General features: G+C 39.9%; 1 protein-coding gene across 1 annotated transcript; it reads left to right on the plus strand.

Annotated features, from left to right (window-relative positions):
* The first annotated feature begins 17,544 nt into the window (after positions 1-17,544).
* Positions 17,545-18,539, plus strand: LOC109802630 (beta-galactosidase 7-like). The gene is made up of 5 exons (XM_083067863.1): positions 17,545-17,689; positions 17,811-17,909; positions 18,021-18,130; positions 18,230-18,457; positions 18,507-18,539. Exons 1-5 carry the CDS (start codon positions 17,545-17,547, stop codon positions 18,537-18,539), a joined length of 615 nt encoding a protein of 204 aa, XP_082923989.1.
* Positions 18,540-19,521: the final 982 nt, after the last annotated feature.

Consider the following 19,521-nt stretch of genomic DNA (forward strand, 5'->3'; position numbering starts at 1 on the left):
ATTCTTAAGAAATTCGATCTTATTTGGATTATAATGGATATGTTCGTTAAGTTTGCTCACCTTGTACTTATTAATATTAGACAATTCTTGGAGAGATTGATAGAGTTGTACATCAATAAGGTAGTTAGGTTACATGAGAATTAGAAAAGCAAGATGCGAGGAGCATACCTATTTCTATTTTCAAGAAAATTTCGGGGACGAAATTTCTAAAAGGAGGGGAGAATTGTAACATCCCAAATTTTATACAATATTAATAAAAAAAGGTTCTTTTTATTTTATGTATTTTAAATATTTATGGGATTATTAAAGAGATTTTTTTTAATTAAAAAATAATAAAATAATAAGTCTGGGCTCAGAACGGGCCGTTCCAAAAGGTGGAACGGGCCGTTCCAAATTTCTAAAAAGGCTTGTGTTTGTTGGCCCGGAACGAGCCGTTCCAAAACTGGAACGGGCCGTTCCAAATTTGTAAAATGGCCCATTTTGATTTCTCCAGAACGGGCCGTTCCCAAAGGGAAACGGGCCGTTCCAGAATTTTAAAAATGCCTAAAAATCTATGTTAGAAACGAGCCGTTCCGATAATGGTCAATTAGTGTAAATTGGAACCCCAGAACGGGTCGTTCTAATTTTAGAACGGGCCGTTCTGCTTTTTGAAAACGGGCCGTTCCGATATTAGAACGGGTCGTTCCAGTTGAGAATTTTACGTATATTTGAATGTTCCAGAACGGGCCGTTGCAAAATCAGTACGGGTCGTTCCGGGTACGCCAGAATGCCTATAAATAGGAGGCAGGGGGTGAAGAAAAAATTATAACTGAGGGAGAAGGTGAAAATTTTAGAGAGAGAGAGAGAGAGAGAGAGAGAGAGAGAAAGAAAGAAAGAGAGGGAAAGAAAGAGGGAATCTAGAGGAGGAGGTTCTGCTCAAATTTTAGTTCCTGCTTATTCAGGTAAGGGGGAAGAGAACCTTATCTGTTTAATATTTTATATATTACTATGTTTATTTATTTATGTTATTTTTTATATATATATTTATTTAGTGGGGTGTCCCTAACCTCATTTATTTGCTTAACCTTTGATTATTTTTGTCTATAATAATTATTAAGGTGTTCATATTTTATATTGTTTCATTATTTTATAATGATTGTCATTTTTATTTATATCATTGGTACTCTTAATATATTCTTTTTGCGTAAATATATTTATTGTAAATATATTTATAATCAACTATGATATAGTTGTGATATCTTGAACTCGTCTTATTGTTACTTCTTAACGTATTTACGAAAATAAATATTGTTCTATGGCCATAGAAGATAAAGTTTGAATTATTTGTAGCTGGAGGTTTGACCTTGGGGATTTAAATGAGTAAAGAAATGAAAGTGAAATATCTTATTGTTGGTTAAGGTGAAATATCCTTTTATTGGTTGATATTATGATGATGCTCATTTATCCTGACTAGTCACCGCAAGTATAATTCAAATTTTATTGTATCATGAAAATCTAATATATGATTTGTATATATATTTATATTTATATATATATATATGTTTAATATTGGTTTTAAATAATTCTGTTTATTCTTTTGAATTATTGTATTTATTGGATATTGTTCTTACTCCTCTCTTTTCTTTGTTTTTAAAATTAAATATATTATAAAATAGATGGATCTACTTGGGATACAGAGCATTTTGCAGTGATTATAGTTGTTGTCTTTCTTGGAAGAAATTGGAATGAGGAAGCTATTTGATGAATCTATTATAATTGTTATTGTAAATTTATTTCTATTATCAATGTAAAGTCTGTAATAAAAGTGAAAGAAAGAAATATTGTGTAAAATAATACATTATTATAAATACTTATGTTATGTATTAAATTCGCAAAATATTCTGTTTCTTTATCTTTATCCATAAAAAAAAATATATTGTTAACGATATATTTGCGAAAATATTATATAAGAAATATATAATTATTATTATATAAATTGGGCGTTAGAATCGGGCGTTACAATAGGAAGGCTAGAGCATCCAGGGCGTGTGCGTGGTATTGGTGGTTCTTGGAGTCTCCGAGATTAATTTGGTGCACCACCACCAAGGAGTAGTACTGTTGACTCTTGCATTCAGGAGGCTATGCAGAGAATGGAGATGCAATTTCAAGAAAAATTAAATAACATGCGACAAGAGTTTGAATAGAAGTTTGAGATTCTGGCTCGTTCTCAACAACAGACTGCAGTTGCTAATGATGGTGTTCGAGTGAGCACTAAAGAGAGTTGTGTTGCTCCAGATCCCTCAGGGGAACATACTCACACTAATGTACCAAACCAGTGTGAGTTATATGTTGAGGATGACCCCCCACGGATAGTGGCTATTGGTCGATTATTTGAGGGTGGCTCAACCATCCATGGTGTCCCTCTAAAGCTAGACTAGACATGGGTTATGGTTGACCATGTTCAAGATGCTAAAGCTCCAGTGCCTTTGCCCAATACAGAGGTTCAACTAGTGGGACAGGCAATCGACACATTCTTAGCTTGGCCAAAATGTTTGGTGATGTTGCTTTCAGCACTAACAAAGGTAATTCTATTATTGCTCTTTTATATTCTTATAATTCTATTATTGTTTAACTAATTTTGATCATTTGTTTAGGATTTTATCAATCATGGCAAGGAGGTCATCATATAACCTGTTATTCATGATGTTGATATCGCAGAAGTTGAGGATGATCCCATATCTAGGCTTCTAACCATATTACCATGATTGAAGAAGAAACCAATTCAATTGTAGTGGGACATTAGAGTTTTTGGAGTTGACAACTCTAATTGTCCACTATACATATCCCTGCCCGACGCATTAGAGATTGTTGAGGGAAACTCTATGTTAAATATATCTATCATACAACTGTGGGCCATGTAAGTGATATATTTTCTTTTATGAGTCTAAAATTACAATAATTACATTTAACTTATAATAATTAATTGTGTTAGATACATGGAAAAATTGAGTGTGGAGCAAGCACAAGCACAAGTATATGGATTTATTGAGCCTCAATCCATCCAAAAATCAGGAAACACCAAGGTCCAAATCCAGCAATATATGCAAACATGGATGAGTGACTCAGGAAGACATATATATATGGCTCCATACATTGAAGGGTTAGTTTTTTTAATTTGTTTTTTAATCATGGAATTTTGATAACTAATTTGTTTGTCATATAATGTAGGTCTCATTGGAAGTTAATTGTAACCATTCCTAAGGAATACACCGTGGTGTGGTTTTGTTCACTACATTAAAAACCAACCCAGGAAATGAAAAGCCAATTACAAGGGTAATTATAATTTTTCATTATGTTTTAAAACTGTAACTATATATATTGACTAACATCTGTTTTTATTTCAATTAATTAGAATCGTGTGTGGAACTAATATTTTAAGTGGAAGAGCCAGATCAAAGACATTGCACTTCATATACCCTAAGGTTAGCAAATTATTTAATAGAGGCAATAATATTTGAATTTATCGACTTTGGAAATAATATTGTTATTTGTTTCTCATTTTAGTGTAATAAGCAACAAGACTCATTTGAATGTGGCTATTACATCATGTATTGGATGAGAGCCATAGTTTCTGCGGGTATTACTGATTCTTGGGAGCAGGTAATTCATATCAAAATTTATTTAAGTATATTTACCTTTATGATAATTAACATTGCATATTAATGACACTTAAATTAATGTTTCAAGTCTTTCAAGATCCATCTCCATTGCCCGAAGATGAAATCACAAAGATAAGAGAACAATGAGAAACTTTTTTACTTCAAACTACATGATAGTTACATTTCTAAGTTTAATTAGTTAGTTGGATATTATGTTTATAGTTTCATAGCATTCACAAACTTAGGTTTTATAGCTTTTTTAGGATAATAGGGTTTACATTATTGTCTTAATTCATGCTTTTTAACATTTATATATTATTTTCTTTTTGTGATTCAATTTTGAAATATAAATTATATTTGAATTTGTATTCTGGACTGCCTAAGTTAGGTGTACTACTTGATTTTGTATTCTGGATTGTATGAAGGTTTTAGGTGTATCAAAAAGTAAAGCAAATCTTAAAAAAAACGCATAAATTTACGTCGGATTATACCATGTCCAACGTAAATTTACGTCGAACTATACCATGTCTGACGTAAAAAATGCATAATATTATGTCGACTTTTAAACCCGACGTAAATTTACCTCTCTTGCATTGACGTCAGACTTTTTTCTGATGTAAAAACCTCAAAATAACAGACGTAAAATACCTATTTTGCATTAGTGAATTAGAAGAGGTGACTATGATATTAAATGGTAAAATTGACTATTGAAAAGTGAAAACAAAAAGTCTATATCTTTTTTTATATATTATAAATTATGGATTATAAATTATAAATCTATAATCTATAATATATATAAAGACAATAACTTGATTTAGTGAGCACATTTTTAGGCAATTTTACTCATAAGCTTTTAAATAATAAAAGATAATATTAAAAATTAATTATCCTCACAAGCACAAGACTCAAACTTGAGATCCTGAAGTTTGAGAGCCAAATTCAACATCAAATGATCTAACCAATAGAGGTACAAAGTGCTTTAGTCCTACTAATTATAGATAAAATTAACATTTGTCTTGTAAACTATAGATGTTAAAATACTAGTTTCTTTTGTAATTATGAATTTTATTAATTAATCCTTATATATTAAATACAAATCTCTATCTTATGCGAAAGTAGTTTTAGGTTAATGAGACAGTTAGTAGAATTTTTTTTTTAACTTCTTATCTAATTTGATTTTTTATTTATCATAATTATTTATTAATTAAATATTAATAAATTATCAATAAATAAAAACATTTTTTTATGATACAAATTTTTTATTATAAATCTAAAATATAATTAATATATTCAAATATATTATTATTTTTATATAATTTATTATAAATTTTAATCATATTATATATAATAAACATGCATGTGCATTTCACAAACTAAACTACTAGTTAATATGAAATGTCAACCTTCATATATTAACCACGAATAATATTTTTCAGGGTTTTTCTTTGATAAGATTTTTTGGATTTTTTTTAACCTATTTAATTCAGTTTTATTTATCATAATTATTTATGAATTAAATTTTAATATTTTCAAATAAATTATTATTAAATAAAAAAATATTAAGTTACAATATAAATTATTTATCATAAATTCAAAATATAGTTTATATATGTTTAAAAGTATCTATTTATATAAATTTTAAATATGATTTATATATTTAAGCATAATATTTATTTATTATAAATTTTAGTTACATATAATATATATTTAGCCTATGTATTGCATATGCTAAAATACTAGTTTATTTAAAATTTAAATTAATAGTATAATAATTAACTTTTATATGTTAAATATGAACTTCTATCTTGTGAGAGCGATTTTAGAAAATTTTCTTTGACAAGAGGGTTTTTAGAATTTTTTTAAACTTATTATCTAATTCAGTTATTATTTATCATGATTATTTATGGATTAAATTTTAATATTTTTAAAATAAATTATCAATAAATAAAAACAATATTATTCTGTAATATAAATTATTTATCATAATTTTAAAATATAATTTATAGCTTTAAAAATATTTATTTATACAAATTTTATACATATTTATATATTCAAACATATGATTTATTTTTACATATAATTTATTATAAATTTTAAAATATATAATAAATATATAACCTGTACATTGCATAAACTAAAATACTAATCATAATAAATAGTACATGACATATAGTATTTTCTTAAGATTAAATTATTTATTCAGTTTAAATTAACATAGTTGTTTGTTTAGTGTAAATTAACAGAATAGTTAATTAGAGAGAGTATGTTTATGGTTAATCATTTAAAATATTAGATAAATGATAAGTATTTTAAATTAATGATAAGATGGAATTAGTTTATCCAAATTGAAAAATTATCATAATTCAAAAAGGAAAAAGTTGAATGCACCCTATCAATATTCTTCATTCTTCATTATAAATAAATCTATTCGCTGTTGATTAACTTGCAACATTTACCTTTACTTTCATCCTTATTGTGATTATGATGGGTAGAATCACTTGTCTTTTGTTTTTATGTTTGGCTTTGATTAGCATAGCAATCGAAGCTGTTGATGTTTCCTACGATGGAAGGGCCATAACAATTGATGGCAAAAGAAAAGTTTTAATCTCTGGTTCTATTCATTATCCACGTAGCACTGCTCAAGTAAGTCATCACATTTTCACATTAATTATTTTTGTTTTCCCACTATTAGCAATTGATTTATGATTGTTTAATTATGTGAATTATGTATAGCCATTAATTTAATTATATTCTAATATATTTATTTATTTATGACAGATGTGGCCATCTTTGATTGAGAAAGCAAAAGAAGGTGGACTTAATGTTATTGAAACATATGTTTTTTTGGGATGTTCATGAGCCTCAACGTGGCCAGGCTTTATATTTTAACTAACCAATATATTTCATAACATATTTATTTGATCTCTGGCATTCATTTATTATTTATCTTTTTTTTTTTCAGTATGATTTTTCTGGAAATCTAGATCTCGTGAGATTTATTAGAACAATTCAGAATCAAGGGATTTATGCCATGCTTCGAATTGGTCCATATGTATGTGCTGAATGGAACTACGGGTAAGGGAAGGGAAGTTGTTACGGTACCCTCAAAGATTGAGGGGTTTCAATACATTTTTCTATGTAAACTCATTAAAGATTTAAAAAAAATTAATTTAATTATAAAATGAATAATTCAAATTATACTTATAAAATAAAAAGTAAGATAAAATTATAGAAATTAAAATTATAAGATTTCAATAATATTATAAAATATTAAAAAAGAAAAAAATTAATAAATAGTAGAAATAAAAAATTATTAAAATTATAATATAGAAATTAAAAATTTAAGAAAAAAAGACAAAAAATATACTTAAAAAATTATTAAAATTAAAATATAGAAATTTAAAAATTTTAAGTAAAAAGATAAAAATATACTTAAAAAATTATTAAAATTAAACTATTTAAATATATAATAATATTGTTACAAATAAATTAGAATATATAAAATAAAAATAAAATGACTAAATAATTTAAAATTTAAAAAAATAAAATATCATAAATATTATTTAAATAAATTATTAAAAATATAAAATATAAAAAACTGTACCGGTACCCTCTCAAATAAGATGGGTAACATAGTATTTCTCTATTTTTTTTATGGAACTCGCTTAATTAAAATTATATGTTCCGTTTTTTTAATTCCACTATATTGATATTCAAATTGATTTCCATTGCAGCATGAGATGAAAAATTTCACTACACATATAGTGGACATGATGAAGCGTGAGAAGCTCTTTGCATCGCAAGGAGGACCCATTATTCTTGCTCAGGTTTAGTTTTACAACATTCACTGATTAATTAATTTTTAATATAACAACATTTATTTTAGGTCTTATATTTGACCTTGTGCATTGAAATAGATTGAAAATGAGTATGGAAATGTCATGGGTTCATATGGCCAAAAGGGAAAAGAGTATATCCAATGGTGTGCAAAGTTAGCTCAATCTTATCAAATTGGTGTGCCTTGGGTCATGTGTCAACAGAGTGATGCTCCAGATCCTATGGTAACAATTTTTATTTTTATTTTTTACAATTAGGCTTTTGAATTTTTGTTGGTTTATTATGTTGATCACTGACTTGGTTTCTTTTTTTGCTGCTCTAAATCAGATTAACTCATGCAATGGTTGGTATTGTGACCAATTTCATCCCAACAGCAAGAACAAACCGAAAATGTGGATTGAGAATTGGACTGGCTGGTTTGTTATTAATTCTTCATTGTCAAATTTCAATAAACTTTAAATTATAAAAAATTTCATTCAAATATATAATATGTGCTTGCCATCAGGTTTAAGAATTGGGGAGGACCAATTCCACATAGAACTGCTGAGGATGTTGCTCGATTTTTCCAATATGGTGGCACATTCCAAAACTACTATATATGGGGTAACTAATTGCATTGACTTGTTCTTGTTTATTAAATTACATTATATATTATATGTTCTTACCGGAAATCTGCTGTAGAGCTGATCCGTCGGGTAAGATTGGTGAGCCTCCTTCGCTGGGTGTATTGGTGCTCCGAGATGGGGGAGGTACTTGCAAAAGAGACTCCGATGCTAAAGTGAGGGTTTGTATGAGTATGAGTCTCGTATATATACCTTTGTGTGAGTTAGGGTTGTCTTGGGCCTTTGGGCTTGAGATAAGATATATCATGATATGATATGATATAATTGAAGGGCGGATTTGGTCTGGGACGAGATCCTCGGAATCAGGTATGATTCGCTCAAATGTCGGGCTGACGTCATGCACCGCGTGCCCGGGGTTACTTGTTTGCAACACTAATCCGGGCTAGGAGCCCGGGTGCGAAGTACGGTTAGTACACTAGCCCCCCGAGCTCCGAAAGCCGTAGGTTGAGGAGTTAAGACCGGGCTTGCTGGGGGGGAGCGACTTGGTGCGTACGCTATCTGGAGCTTCGCCACGTGGCGCGGCTGTTCATTTCTGAAACATGCGGTCGGCGCACTAAAGGAAATGGCGGTTAAGCGATGATGGCTTGCATTTAATGTTTTGTCAGGCGTGCCCCTTGGTCGACACGTAGCCTGGCGGTTTTGAATTTCGGGGAGAGGCTTTTCCCTTTCTCGCGCCTTTGCCCTTTTCGCTTTACTCTTTTTCTGTCTATCGGCTTCTTGCGCACGTCTCGTCTTTGCTTGCTCCTCGTTTCCGTTTTCTTTGTGTTTTCTTGATGGTTGGCGGTTATGGCGGCAAGTCTTCTTCCTCCACTAGGGGTAGGGTACGTGGCAAGGCGGTGGTCGCCGCCGAGGCAAAAGGGGCGCCTCCGCCCGGAGACTCAGAGCTGGGCATTCCTGGTTATGAGTGGGTCAAACACAAAATGGACAGGTTTGCGAGTGTCTTTGATTCGCAACCGGAGGTCGATGCGCTGTGGGAGACGCACAAGATTTGTGACCCCTCCGTCTCTCGGATGGTCCGACTGAAGCCTTGTTCGGCTGGCGAGGGTGTGTACATGAAAAGGTCTGCTGATCCCCCCTCATTTTATGTATATGAGAGCTTTTTCAGAGATTTGGGTGTTTGCCTTCCCTTTACGCAGTTCGAAAGTGATTTTTTGAACTATATTAATGCGGCCCCCAGTTAGTTGCATCCCAACAGCTGGGGCTTTTTGAGGGCGTTCGAGATCTTGAGTGGAGTTCTAGGGATGGAGGTATCCCTGCCGGTCTTCCTTTCTTTTTACCAGTTGAAGGCGGGTGGTCCTACGTACGGGACCTTGTCTTTAAATGGAGGTAAGGAGGGGGGTCTGTTTACCCCCTACTCCCCTTCATATAAAAATTACAGGCAGGAGTTTTTTCGGGTTACTCTTGCTGGTGTCAACCCTTTGGAGGACGGGGGATTCTACTTTGGCGGGCTGCCAAGGTTTCCTTTTTATTGGTGCCACGACCCTGTTGGGTTTCATGGGGTGGATCCGTCGAAGTTAACGCTGTCGGAGACGGCTGCTGTTGAAGCTTTGAAGGCACTTCCTCGTCCGCTGGACTGCAAGCTCGTCCTGTCACTCGAGCGTTCGGCGCACAGGGAGAGAGACTTGGAGGGTGGGTATCTTATTGTTTTCGTTTAGCTGTTGGGGCTTAATGCCTGCTGATGTGCTCTGATTTCTGTACTTAGGTATTGTGGGAAGGGACCTGTGGTGTGGCTGGAAGCAGCGCTATGGCTACAATGTGGCCGAGCTTGAGGGTCCTGAGGTCCAGGGGGAGGAGGAGGTCTCCCCCCTGAAGATAAATCGGAAGAGGAAGAGGGTCCCGGCGGAGACCGGGGGAGTCGCTGCCCCTCACGAGGCGGAGGGGGTCGTTCCAGGGGCCTTCGGTGTCGAGGCGGCGGGCTCAACTGGGACCTCTCTATTGGAGGGGGGGGGCTCGGGTGGCGGAGCCGGATATCGAGCCCCTCCGCCCTTCTGTTGGAGTGCCTGTGCAGGCTGCTGGTCGAGGGGTAGGGACTATTTGTCACCTTGTTAGTTTTTCCTTTGCATGCTTTTGCTTAGTGTTTTTGAGTTGGGATCGTTCCTCGTAGGTGGAGGTTGTCGTTGGGTCGACTTCCCGGGCCGTTGGCCAGGCTGGTGTGCCTTCTGAAGCGGAGATTCCGACCGTTGGGCGGCTCGCTCCTATTGTTGAGGTGGGCAGCGTGTGGCTGTGATCTGCTACATTGTTGCGTCTCTTGTTTAGTTGGTGAAATTTTTATATTTTTTTGCTCTATATTTTTTGTAGGCGGGGAGCACCGCAGGGGTTTCTGATGGTCGAAGGTCACCGGTGGTGGGGGGTAACGTCCCGGCGACTGGACCAGCGGTTGGGCCGGTGGCCTCCTCCTCCTCAACCGATCGTCGTGGTGAGGGCTCTGGTTCTGGGGCTCCGGCTCCTACGCCTGCGACGAGGGGGCCGCCCAAGCGTCCCTACCTTGCGTATCGTTATGCGCAGGAGGGTGTGCCAACACGGTTGGAGCACCTGAGTGCGTCGGAGGGGATCGACTCTTGGTGGAGCGCCTCGCTGACGCCTGAGAAGTTTTTTTCGCAGGGCTCCTTGAGTGCGGCCGATCAGGCGATGTTTGAATCCGTCGGGCCCATGGCAAGTTTTGACGCTGCCCAGATCTTTTTGCAGAGGGGCACGACCATCGTGGATTATTGGAAGCGCAAATGGTCCCGGCAGCAGGAGGATTTATCAAGGTTGAAGGGCCAGGTGCAGCCCTTGATGGAGGAGAATAAAGTTCTGGCCGCCACTCTGCTCGAGGCGAAGCTGCAGGGGGTCGAGCTTCAGGCAGCGCAGAGGGATCTTGCCGAGGCCCGGGGATTGTTAGAGGCGGCCCTCCGTTCTAACGAGGCTTATGCTAGCCAGGTTCACTCTCTGGAGGAGGAGATATCCTTTTGGAAGGGTGAAATGGCGTCTGTATCCGAGGAACGTCTTTGCGACGAGGTGGTCCTCAGTACTAAGGAGGCGGAGGTGGTCCATTAGAGGGAGAGTCTTTTAGCTCTAGAGGCCGAGAATGCCGCTTTGAGGAAGAGACTCGAGGAAGTCGAGCGCTCAATCGTGGTGGAACATAAGAGAGGCTTTCTTAAGGCGGCCCGGCAGGCTAGGCTCCTTGCGCCGGGGTTTGACCTTTCCGGGATGCACTTAGAGAAGGTTGTCCGCTTCGGGCGGTTAGTCCGAGAGGACGACGTCGAGGAGAGTTCTAGTGACAATGCCTCTGTATAGGATAATTTTTGTATTTCCTGTTTCTGACTGTCTTATGGATTATACTTCTCAGTTATGCAAGTTTTGTTTAGGTGTTGCTATTTCCACCCTGATTTTTGTTATGACGAAGTTCAGACTGGCTTTTTGCCCTGTGTTTTTGGTGGTGAGGTTTATTTGCAACCATTAATAATGAGGTTTCTTTTTGTCTTGTGACGGGGTAAGATGGGGTTCGTTTGCGACCTCTATTTGAGTGAAGTGAGGTTCGTGTTCGACCTCCATTTGGGTGACGTGAGGTTCGTGCTCGACCTTTATTTGAGTAAAGTGAGGTTCGTTTTCGACCTTTATTTGAGTGAAATGAGGTTCGTTCTCGACCTCTATTTGAATGAAGTGAGGTTCGTGTTCGACCTCCATTTGAATGAAATGAGGTTCGTTCTCGACCTCTATTTGAATGAAATGAGGTTCGTTCTCGACCTCTATTTGAATGAAGTGAGGTTCGTTTTCGACCTCTATTTGGATGAAATGAGGTTCGTTCTCGACCTCTATTCAAATGAAGTGAGGTTCGTTTTCGACCTCTATTTGAATGACCGGGTAACGGCACCGTAAGGGATTTCGAATATATAAAAGAAACTAGTCATTTTATTGACGAAAGCCGTGTGCCTCGTTAAAAAACCCCTCTCAGTTAGTGTGTTTTTCCTGAGGTGGGAAAAGAGTGCATCGTGTTTTTGTACAAAGTTTAACTGAAGTAAAATTTGAGGTGGGTAGCGTTCCAAGTTCGTGGAACGGACTTCCCGCTGAGCTCCTCTAGCCGGTAGGCTCCGTTTTCCAGGTTTTCTGCGACTCGGAATGGGCCGCCCCAAGTGGGTGCGAGCTTCCCGTCCGACGTGTCCTTTCGTGCTTCTCCGAGTAGCCGCCATACCAGGTCGCCTTCCCGGAAAGACCGGGGTTTCACCCGGGAGTTGTATCTCCGGGCGGCCCGGAGTTTGCAAGCTTCTGCGTGGATTTGGGCTTCGTCTCGGAGCTCGTCTAGCAGGTCGAGGTCTATTGCTAGCTCGTGGTTATTTTGTTCATTATTGAAGACTTGGCGTCGGTGGGATGTTTGTTCGACCTCTACCGGGATCATTGCGTCGGCTCCATAAGTTAGTCGGTAAGGTGTTTCTTGCGTGGTTGACTGTGGGGTGCAGTGGTATGCCCAGAGGATGCCAGGAAGCATGTCGGGCCACTCCCCTTTTGCGTTCCCTAGCCGTTTCTTGAGTTCCCGGAGGATGACCTTATTGGCTGCTTCGGCCTGACCGTTGGTTTGGGGGTGCTCCACCGAGGTCGGCAAGTGCTTAATTCCGAGTTCTTGGAGGAAGACTTCGAATTCCTCTGCGATGAACTGCCGCCCGTTGTCAGTGACAATAGTGTGGGGAATTCCAAATCTGCAAACGATGTTTTTCCATGTGAATTTTCGCACGTTTTCCGTGGTGATCTTGGCAAGTGGGCGCGCCTCGATCCACTTGGTGAAGTAGTCGATTGCCACCAGGAGGAACTTTAACTGACCCTTCGCGGGGGGAAAGGCCCAAGGATGTCCATTCCCCACTGGGAGAAAGGCCATGCTGCCATCATGTGGTGAAGAGCCTCGGGGGGCTGTCGATGCGCGTTGCCAAACTGCTGGCACTCTTTGCATTTCTGGATGTAGTTTTGGCAATATGACTTCAAGGTGGGCCAGTAGTACCCAGCCCGGAGTACCTTGGCTGCCATCGAGCGAGCTCCGGAGTGCATTCCGCATACTTCGTGATGAATTTCCTTGACAACATAGTCTGCTTGAGATATGGTCAAACATTTGAGCAGTGGGATGGAAATTCCGCGTTTGAATAATTCACCGTCGATGATGGTGAACTTTGCTGATCGCATTCTCACCTTCCTTGCCTCATCCTTATCTGTAGGCAGGGCTCCATCTTTTAGGTAGTTCCATATGTCTGTCATCCATCCTAGCTCTTCGCTGTCGTTGACATTGACAGTTTTATCATCCAGGCTGGGTGAGTGCAAGGTTTCCTGGATAATGGTTCGGTGTTGCCCGGGCTTTTTGGTACTGGCGAGTTTTGACAGTAGGTCTGCTCTGGTGTTCTGTTCTCGCGGTACGTGTTTTATGGAGAACTCATCGAAAGACGAGATCTGTTGGGCTGCAGTATGAAAGTATCTTTGTAGGAGGGCGTCTTTTGCTTGGTACGTTCCACCAAGCTGTTCTACCATGAGTTTGGAATCGCTGTTGCAGCTTACTCTTCGAGCTCCGAGGTCCCGGGCTAATCTTAGTCCGGCGAGGAGAGCTTCGTACTCTGCCTGGTTATTAGTTGCTTTAAATCCGAACTTGAGGGATTGTTCCACGGTGATTCGGTTTGGTCCTTCCAGGATGATGCCTGCACCTCCTCCTTTGGAGTTGGAGGATCCGTCTACATGGAGGGTCCATGCTTGGGGTTCTTCTGTGGTGGCCGGCGTGAGCTCAGCTACGAAGTCGGCAAACATTGGGCTTTTAGAGGTCCGCGGCTTTCGTACCGGATTCCGAACTCTGACAGTTCTATTGACCAGGCAATCATGCACCCGACAAGCTCAAGCTTTCGCAGGATTTGTTTGATGGGGTAGTCGGTTTTGACTACCACCTGGTGGCTTTGGAAGTAAGGTCGGAGTCGCCGGGCTGCGGTGACCAGTGCCAACGCCAGCTTTTCGACCATTTGGTACCTTCTTTCGGCGTCTTGGAGGACCCGACTGATGAAGTAGATTGGGGTTTGAGCCTTCTGATGCTCTTGTACAATGACGGCGCTGATGGCGCCTTCTGCCACTGCCAGGTAAAGAAGGAGGTCGGTGTTGTGATCCGGCCTTTGCAAGATTGGCGGGGTTGTGAGGAAATTTTTGAAGCTTTGGAACGCTGCTTCACACTGGTCGGTCCACGAGAAGTCTTTTGGTTTCTTTAACAGGGTGAAAATTGGTCCCGCCTTCTCCGCGAGTTTAGGGATAAACCGGGACAGTGAGACCAGCCGTCCGGCCAGGCGTTGCACCTCTTTTACCGATTGTGGGCTTTGCATGTGTATGATGGCCTCGCACTTCTCGGGGTTGGCTTCGATTCCTCTACTGGTGATCATGAAGCCAAGAAATCTTCCTCCCCGGACACCGAAGACGCATTTCTCCGGGTTGAGACGCATGTTGTGTTTTCTGATCTGGGCGAACACCTCGGCAAGGTCGGAGGCATGGTCCGTTGCCGAGATGGTTTTTACCACCATGTCGTCCACGTAGACCTCCATGTTTCGCCCGATTTGGTGGTGGAAGACTTTGTCCATCAGCCGCTGGTAGGTTGCCCCTGCGTTTTTGAGGCCGAAGGGCATCACCCGGTAACAGTAGTTGGCACGATCAGTGATGAAGGACGAGTGTACTTCATCCGGTGGATACATCATTATCTGGTTGTACCCGGAATAGGCGTCGAGGAAGCTGAGGAGGGCATGCCCGGATGCTCCGTCGACTAACCTATCGATGCTCGGCAAGGGGTACGAGTCCTTGGGGCATGCTCTGTTGAGGTTGGTGTAATCGACGCACATGCGCCACTTTCCCGAGTTCTTCTTTACTAGGACTACGTTTGCCAGCCAGGTAGTGTACCTGACTTCCCGGATGAAACCGGCGTTGAGCAGTTTCTGCGTTTCAATGATGACGGCATCCCGCCTTTCACCGCCGACCTTCCTCTTTCTTTGGGCGACCGGCTTGGCCTCTTTGTGTATCGCTAACATGTGGCAGATGAAGTTGGCGTCTATGCCGGGCATGTCAGCGCTGGACCAAGCGAAGAGATCGGCGTTCCTGAGGATTTCTTCCTGGAGTTGTTGTCGTAGTTTGGGGTCTAATTGTTTGCTGATCTTTGTTGTTTGGCTGGGGAGCTTTCCAATTTGGAGATCGTCGAGCTCATCGACGAGACTGGGCCGCTCATCGTGAGCGTCGGATCTCGGATCGAGGTCGGTGGTTCCCTCGTGGTCAGCACGGGTTAGGACAGTGAAGTCGCTTTTGTGTTGTCTGATTGGGAGGGCAGTTTCTAGGCTGTCTACGTAGCATTGTCGCGCTTCCTGCTGGTTTGCTCTGATGGAGATGATTTTTCCGTCGTGCCCCGGGAATTTCATGGTAAGATGCGGGGTGGACACTACCGCCCCGAGTTGGTTTAGGGTTGACCTTCCGATGATGGTGTTATAGGTAGAGTTGGCCTCCACCAGTAGGTACCGAACCAGGATTTGCCGGGAGGCCGGCAGTGTTCCGAAGGTCGTCAATAGGTCCACTCGTCCTCTGGGGTGGATGGTTGCTCCTGCAAAACCGACCAAAGGTTCGGTGTGAGGTTGTACGAGAGAGTGGGGAATGTCTAACCTGAGGAATGTTGGCCAGTATAGGACATCGGCCGAGCTTCCCTGGTCGACCAGGGTCCTGCGAACTTCCCAATTGGCTAAAGTTACTATCACGACCATGGGGTCGTCCTGATTTGGACTGATTCCGACGTAGTCGTCGTTGGTGAAAGATATGGTGGGTGAGTCTCGGCGCACAGTATGCGTAGCGAGGTGTACGCGGTTGACTTTGCGTAGGTGTTCTTTCCGGGACGAGCTGCTGGCGCCGCCCCCTGCGAAGCCGCCCGCAATTGTGCTTACTAATTGGTTTGGGGGGCTAGGCCCTGCTTCCCGATCTTCCAGGTCCCGGACTGCCTCGCCGGGGCCGAGGGGTGAGTCGGAGGGACGATCGGGGTACCGCCATTGGGTTTGAGCGTGGACAGTTGTGCTCTTTAGGATTGTCAGGTTGGTGACGCGGGTTGAGTCTCCTGAAGCTGTATGTTCGTTGCTCATTTTGCTTGGGTGCTCGTCTGATACGGTTCCTGGTACGGACCGTGCGGGTAGCCGATAAGAGCTTGGTCTGATCGGCCCCACGGTGGGCGCCAAATGTTCTTACCGGAAATCTGCTGTAGAGATGATCCGCCGGGTAAGATTGGTGAGCCTCCTTCGCTGGGTGTATTGGTGCTCCGAGATGGGGGAGGTACCTGCAAAAGAGACTCCGATGCTAAAGTTTGAGTTTGTATGAGTATGAGTCTCGTATATATGTAATGCACATACCTTTGTGTGAGTTAGGGTTGTCTTGGGCCTTTGGGCTTGAGATAAGATATATCATGATATGATATGATATAATTGAAGGGCGGATCTGGTCTGGGACGAGATCCTCGGAATCAGGTATGATTCGCTCAAATGTCGGGCTGACGTCATGCACCGCGTGCCCGGGGTTACTTATTTGCAACACTAATCCGGGCTAGGAGCCCGGGTGCGATGTACGGTTAGTACATTATATACTGTCTATATAATTAAAATTGTGCTTTCTGTTCTTTTTATAATAGTATCATGGAGGGACCAATTTTGGACGAACTTCTGGCGGACCATATATCACGACTTCGTACGATTATGATGCTCCTTTGGAATATATGGTAAAGAAACATAATTCATGGTTATGTCTTTTTTTTTTTTTTTTTTTTTTTTTACTTTTAAGGAAAAAAGACAGTTTTTTTTTATCTCATTACTAAAGATAATGTTTTATTTCAGTAATTTGGCATGTAATATATATATTTTATTTATTATATAAGGTAATTTGAATCAACCCAAAAGGGGACATTTGAAACGACTTCATGAGCTTCTGAGATCAATGGAACAAGTCTTGACTATGGGTTCCTCTAGAAATGTTGAATATGGAAACTTGATGACTGTAAGTTTTTCTTTTCATCTAAATCTATTATGATTTATACTTTCATATATTATAGATTACATTATTTTCTATTCGAAGCAATTCATAGTAATTGATCTCCAACTATGAATTATTTTTATAGGCCACAATTTACAGTTATGCTGGAAAAGAAGTTTGCTTTCTTGGAAATGCCAATTCATCAATGGACGCCAATATTAACTTCCAAAACACTCAATACACTGTTCCAGCATGGTCTGTACACAGAAGCTTACAAGACTGCAAAGGTGAGAATGATTTTCATTAGTAATAATTGCTGAATACTTTTTTTTTTTTTTTTTTTTTTGTGCGGAACAAGAAAAATGAAATAACTAATTAGAAACAAAGTGGAGTTTTTTAATATATATATCACTAGTACTAACGAAATAACTAACTAAATAATAATTTGAAATTAGGTCAATGCTCAAACATCCATAATGGTCAAAAACAATGATGATTCAAACACATTGAATTGGGATTGGAGGCCTGAGGCTTTGTACACACAAACGAAAATTGGCCAACCCCTTGGATCTGTTGCTATGTCTTCTCCTCAGCTTTTGGATCAAAAGTTGATCACAAATGGTACAACTGATTACTTGTGGTACATCACCAGGTATAATAATTTCTCTGTTACCTTCAAATTTTAATTGAGGTTTGTATTACTTATCGCCCACTAATTTGTATGAGAAAACTATCATTTCAGCGTTGATGTCACAAAAGGTGACCCCATTTTGTCGCATTAAGCTAAGAGTGAAAACCAAAGGGCATATACTTCACGTGTTTGTTAATGGTGCACATATTGGTAAGTCCATAGTAGAAATTTTCAATTTCAAACCCCAATTCCAATTTTTATATTTAAAAAAGATACTACGTTATAGTTTTATGACCTTTCTTTTATTGATCTGCCTCACAGGTTCTCAATATGCTCGATATGGGCAATATTCTTTCACTTTTGAGGGAAGCATCAAAATGAACCATGGGAAAAATGAGATATCTCTAGTTAGTGGCACTGTTGGTTTAGCTGTAAGTAACAACTGCACTTTGCATGAAGGCATTACTCTAATTGTGTCATTATCAATATTGGTTATGCAACTAATATTATTGTTCTCCTTATTGAAATAGAACTATGGTCCCCACTTTGACAATGTGAAAGTTGGTATTAGTGGCCCTATTCAATTGGTATCACAAAAGGAAGGCACTGAGATGATCAAGGATATCTCCAAAAACGGGTGGAAATATAAGGTTGGAATGCATGGTGAGAATGTGAAGCTATATTCCCCTGGCAGCATTAATCATATAAAATGGTTTACAAATGGTCTTCCAACCGATAGAATATTCCTTTGGTACAAGGTATATATCACTAATGACTAACTCTTTCAGTTTCGTATATCAACTTCAGGGACAAAGTATTATGCATGGTGTACCTGTATAAGGATACACCGATAGTCTTCCTGAGTTCTGAAGGCCGAACGAACGCTCCAATCCGATATGAGTGAAAGGGTTTGTACCTGCAAAAGGCACTCCAACGCTCAAGTCAGCACGGGCACAAAAATCTAGGGTAATTAATGAACAGTGACGTTACCTTTTGACCTGAGCTATTTATACTGACATTCGTGGGCCCTGGACCTTATGGGCCCTGTAAAGCCTTACCGTGCTAGGTAATACTTCTTAATCAGTTAATTAACCTTTGATGGTTTATTAATGATAACTAATATAGATGAGCCGAACCAGGTAACCGATTGGCGATCGGCCACCTGATTCGGCCTTTCGGCAACCGATAAGAAGGTGGCTAAACATCCCTACCCGTACACTGCCCCCCAGCCTTGAAGGAAAACGAATTTTTCTTTAAGGGTAAAATGGAGATGGCGGTTAGGGTAAGATGAAGAGGCGCGCATTTATAACCGTTGGATCTCGGAAATCAAACGGTTATAAGTTTTCAACACTTTTAAAATTTCCCGCTTTCCTTCAAATCTATAAATAGGTTAAACTGTAGGGCCATTCGCACGCATTATTCTAATCCGAGTTGTGCTAACCCGAGCGCTTAGGAGCCTATCCGATTGTCCCTCGTGCTTTTGTGAAGAGATTGGTAAGTTTTTATTACCATGGTTGATACTTCAAGTTCCTCGGCTGACAGCTCTCGGTCATCGTCCTCCGAGGGGTCCTCGTCCAGTAGATCAAGCCACTCCAAATTGACTCAGTCCCCTATTGATGCCGAAATGCTAGATGAAGGCAACGATTCTTCAGAAGGGACTTCTACTAGTGGAAGTGAAGAAGTCGAAGAAAAAACAACTCGGGTAGCAACCCGTCAACGATACGGCCCCTCCGATGTGCCTGGATACGAATGGGTGAACGGGGAAGTCACTTCTTATTATTCTCGGTATCAAGATACACAGATGATTACTAATCTTCTAGAT

This window comes from Cajanus cajan, chromosome 1 (assembly GCF_000230855.2).
Source record: "Cajanus cajan strain Asha chromosome 1, NIPB_CcT2T_4, whole genome shotgun sequence".
Classification (NCBI taxonomy): Eukaryota; Viridiplantae; Streptophyta; class Magnoliopsida; order Fabales; family Fabaceae; genus Cajanus; species Cajanus cajan.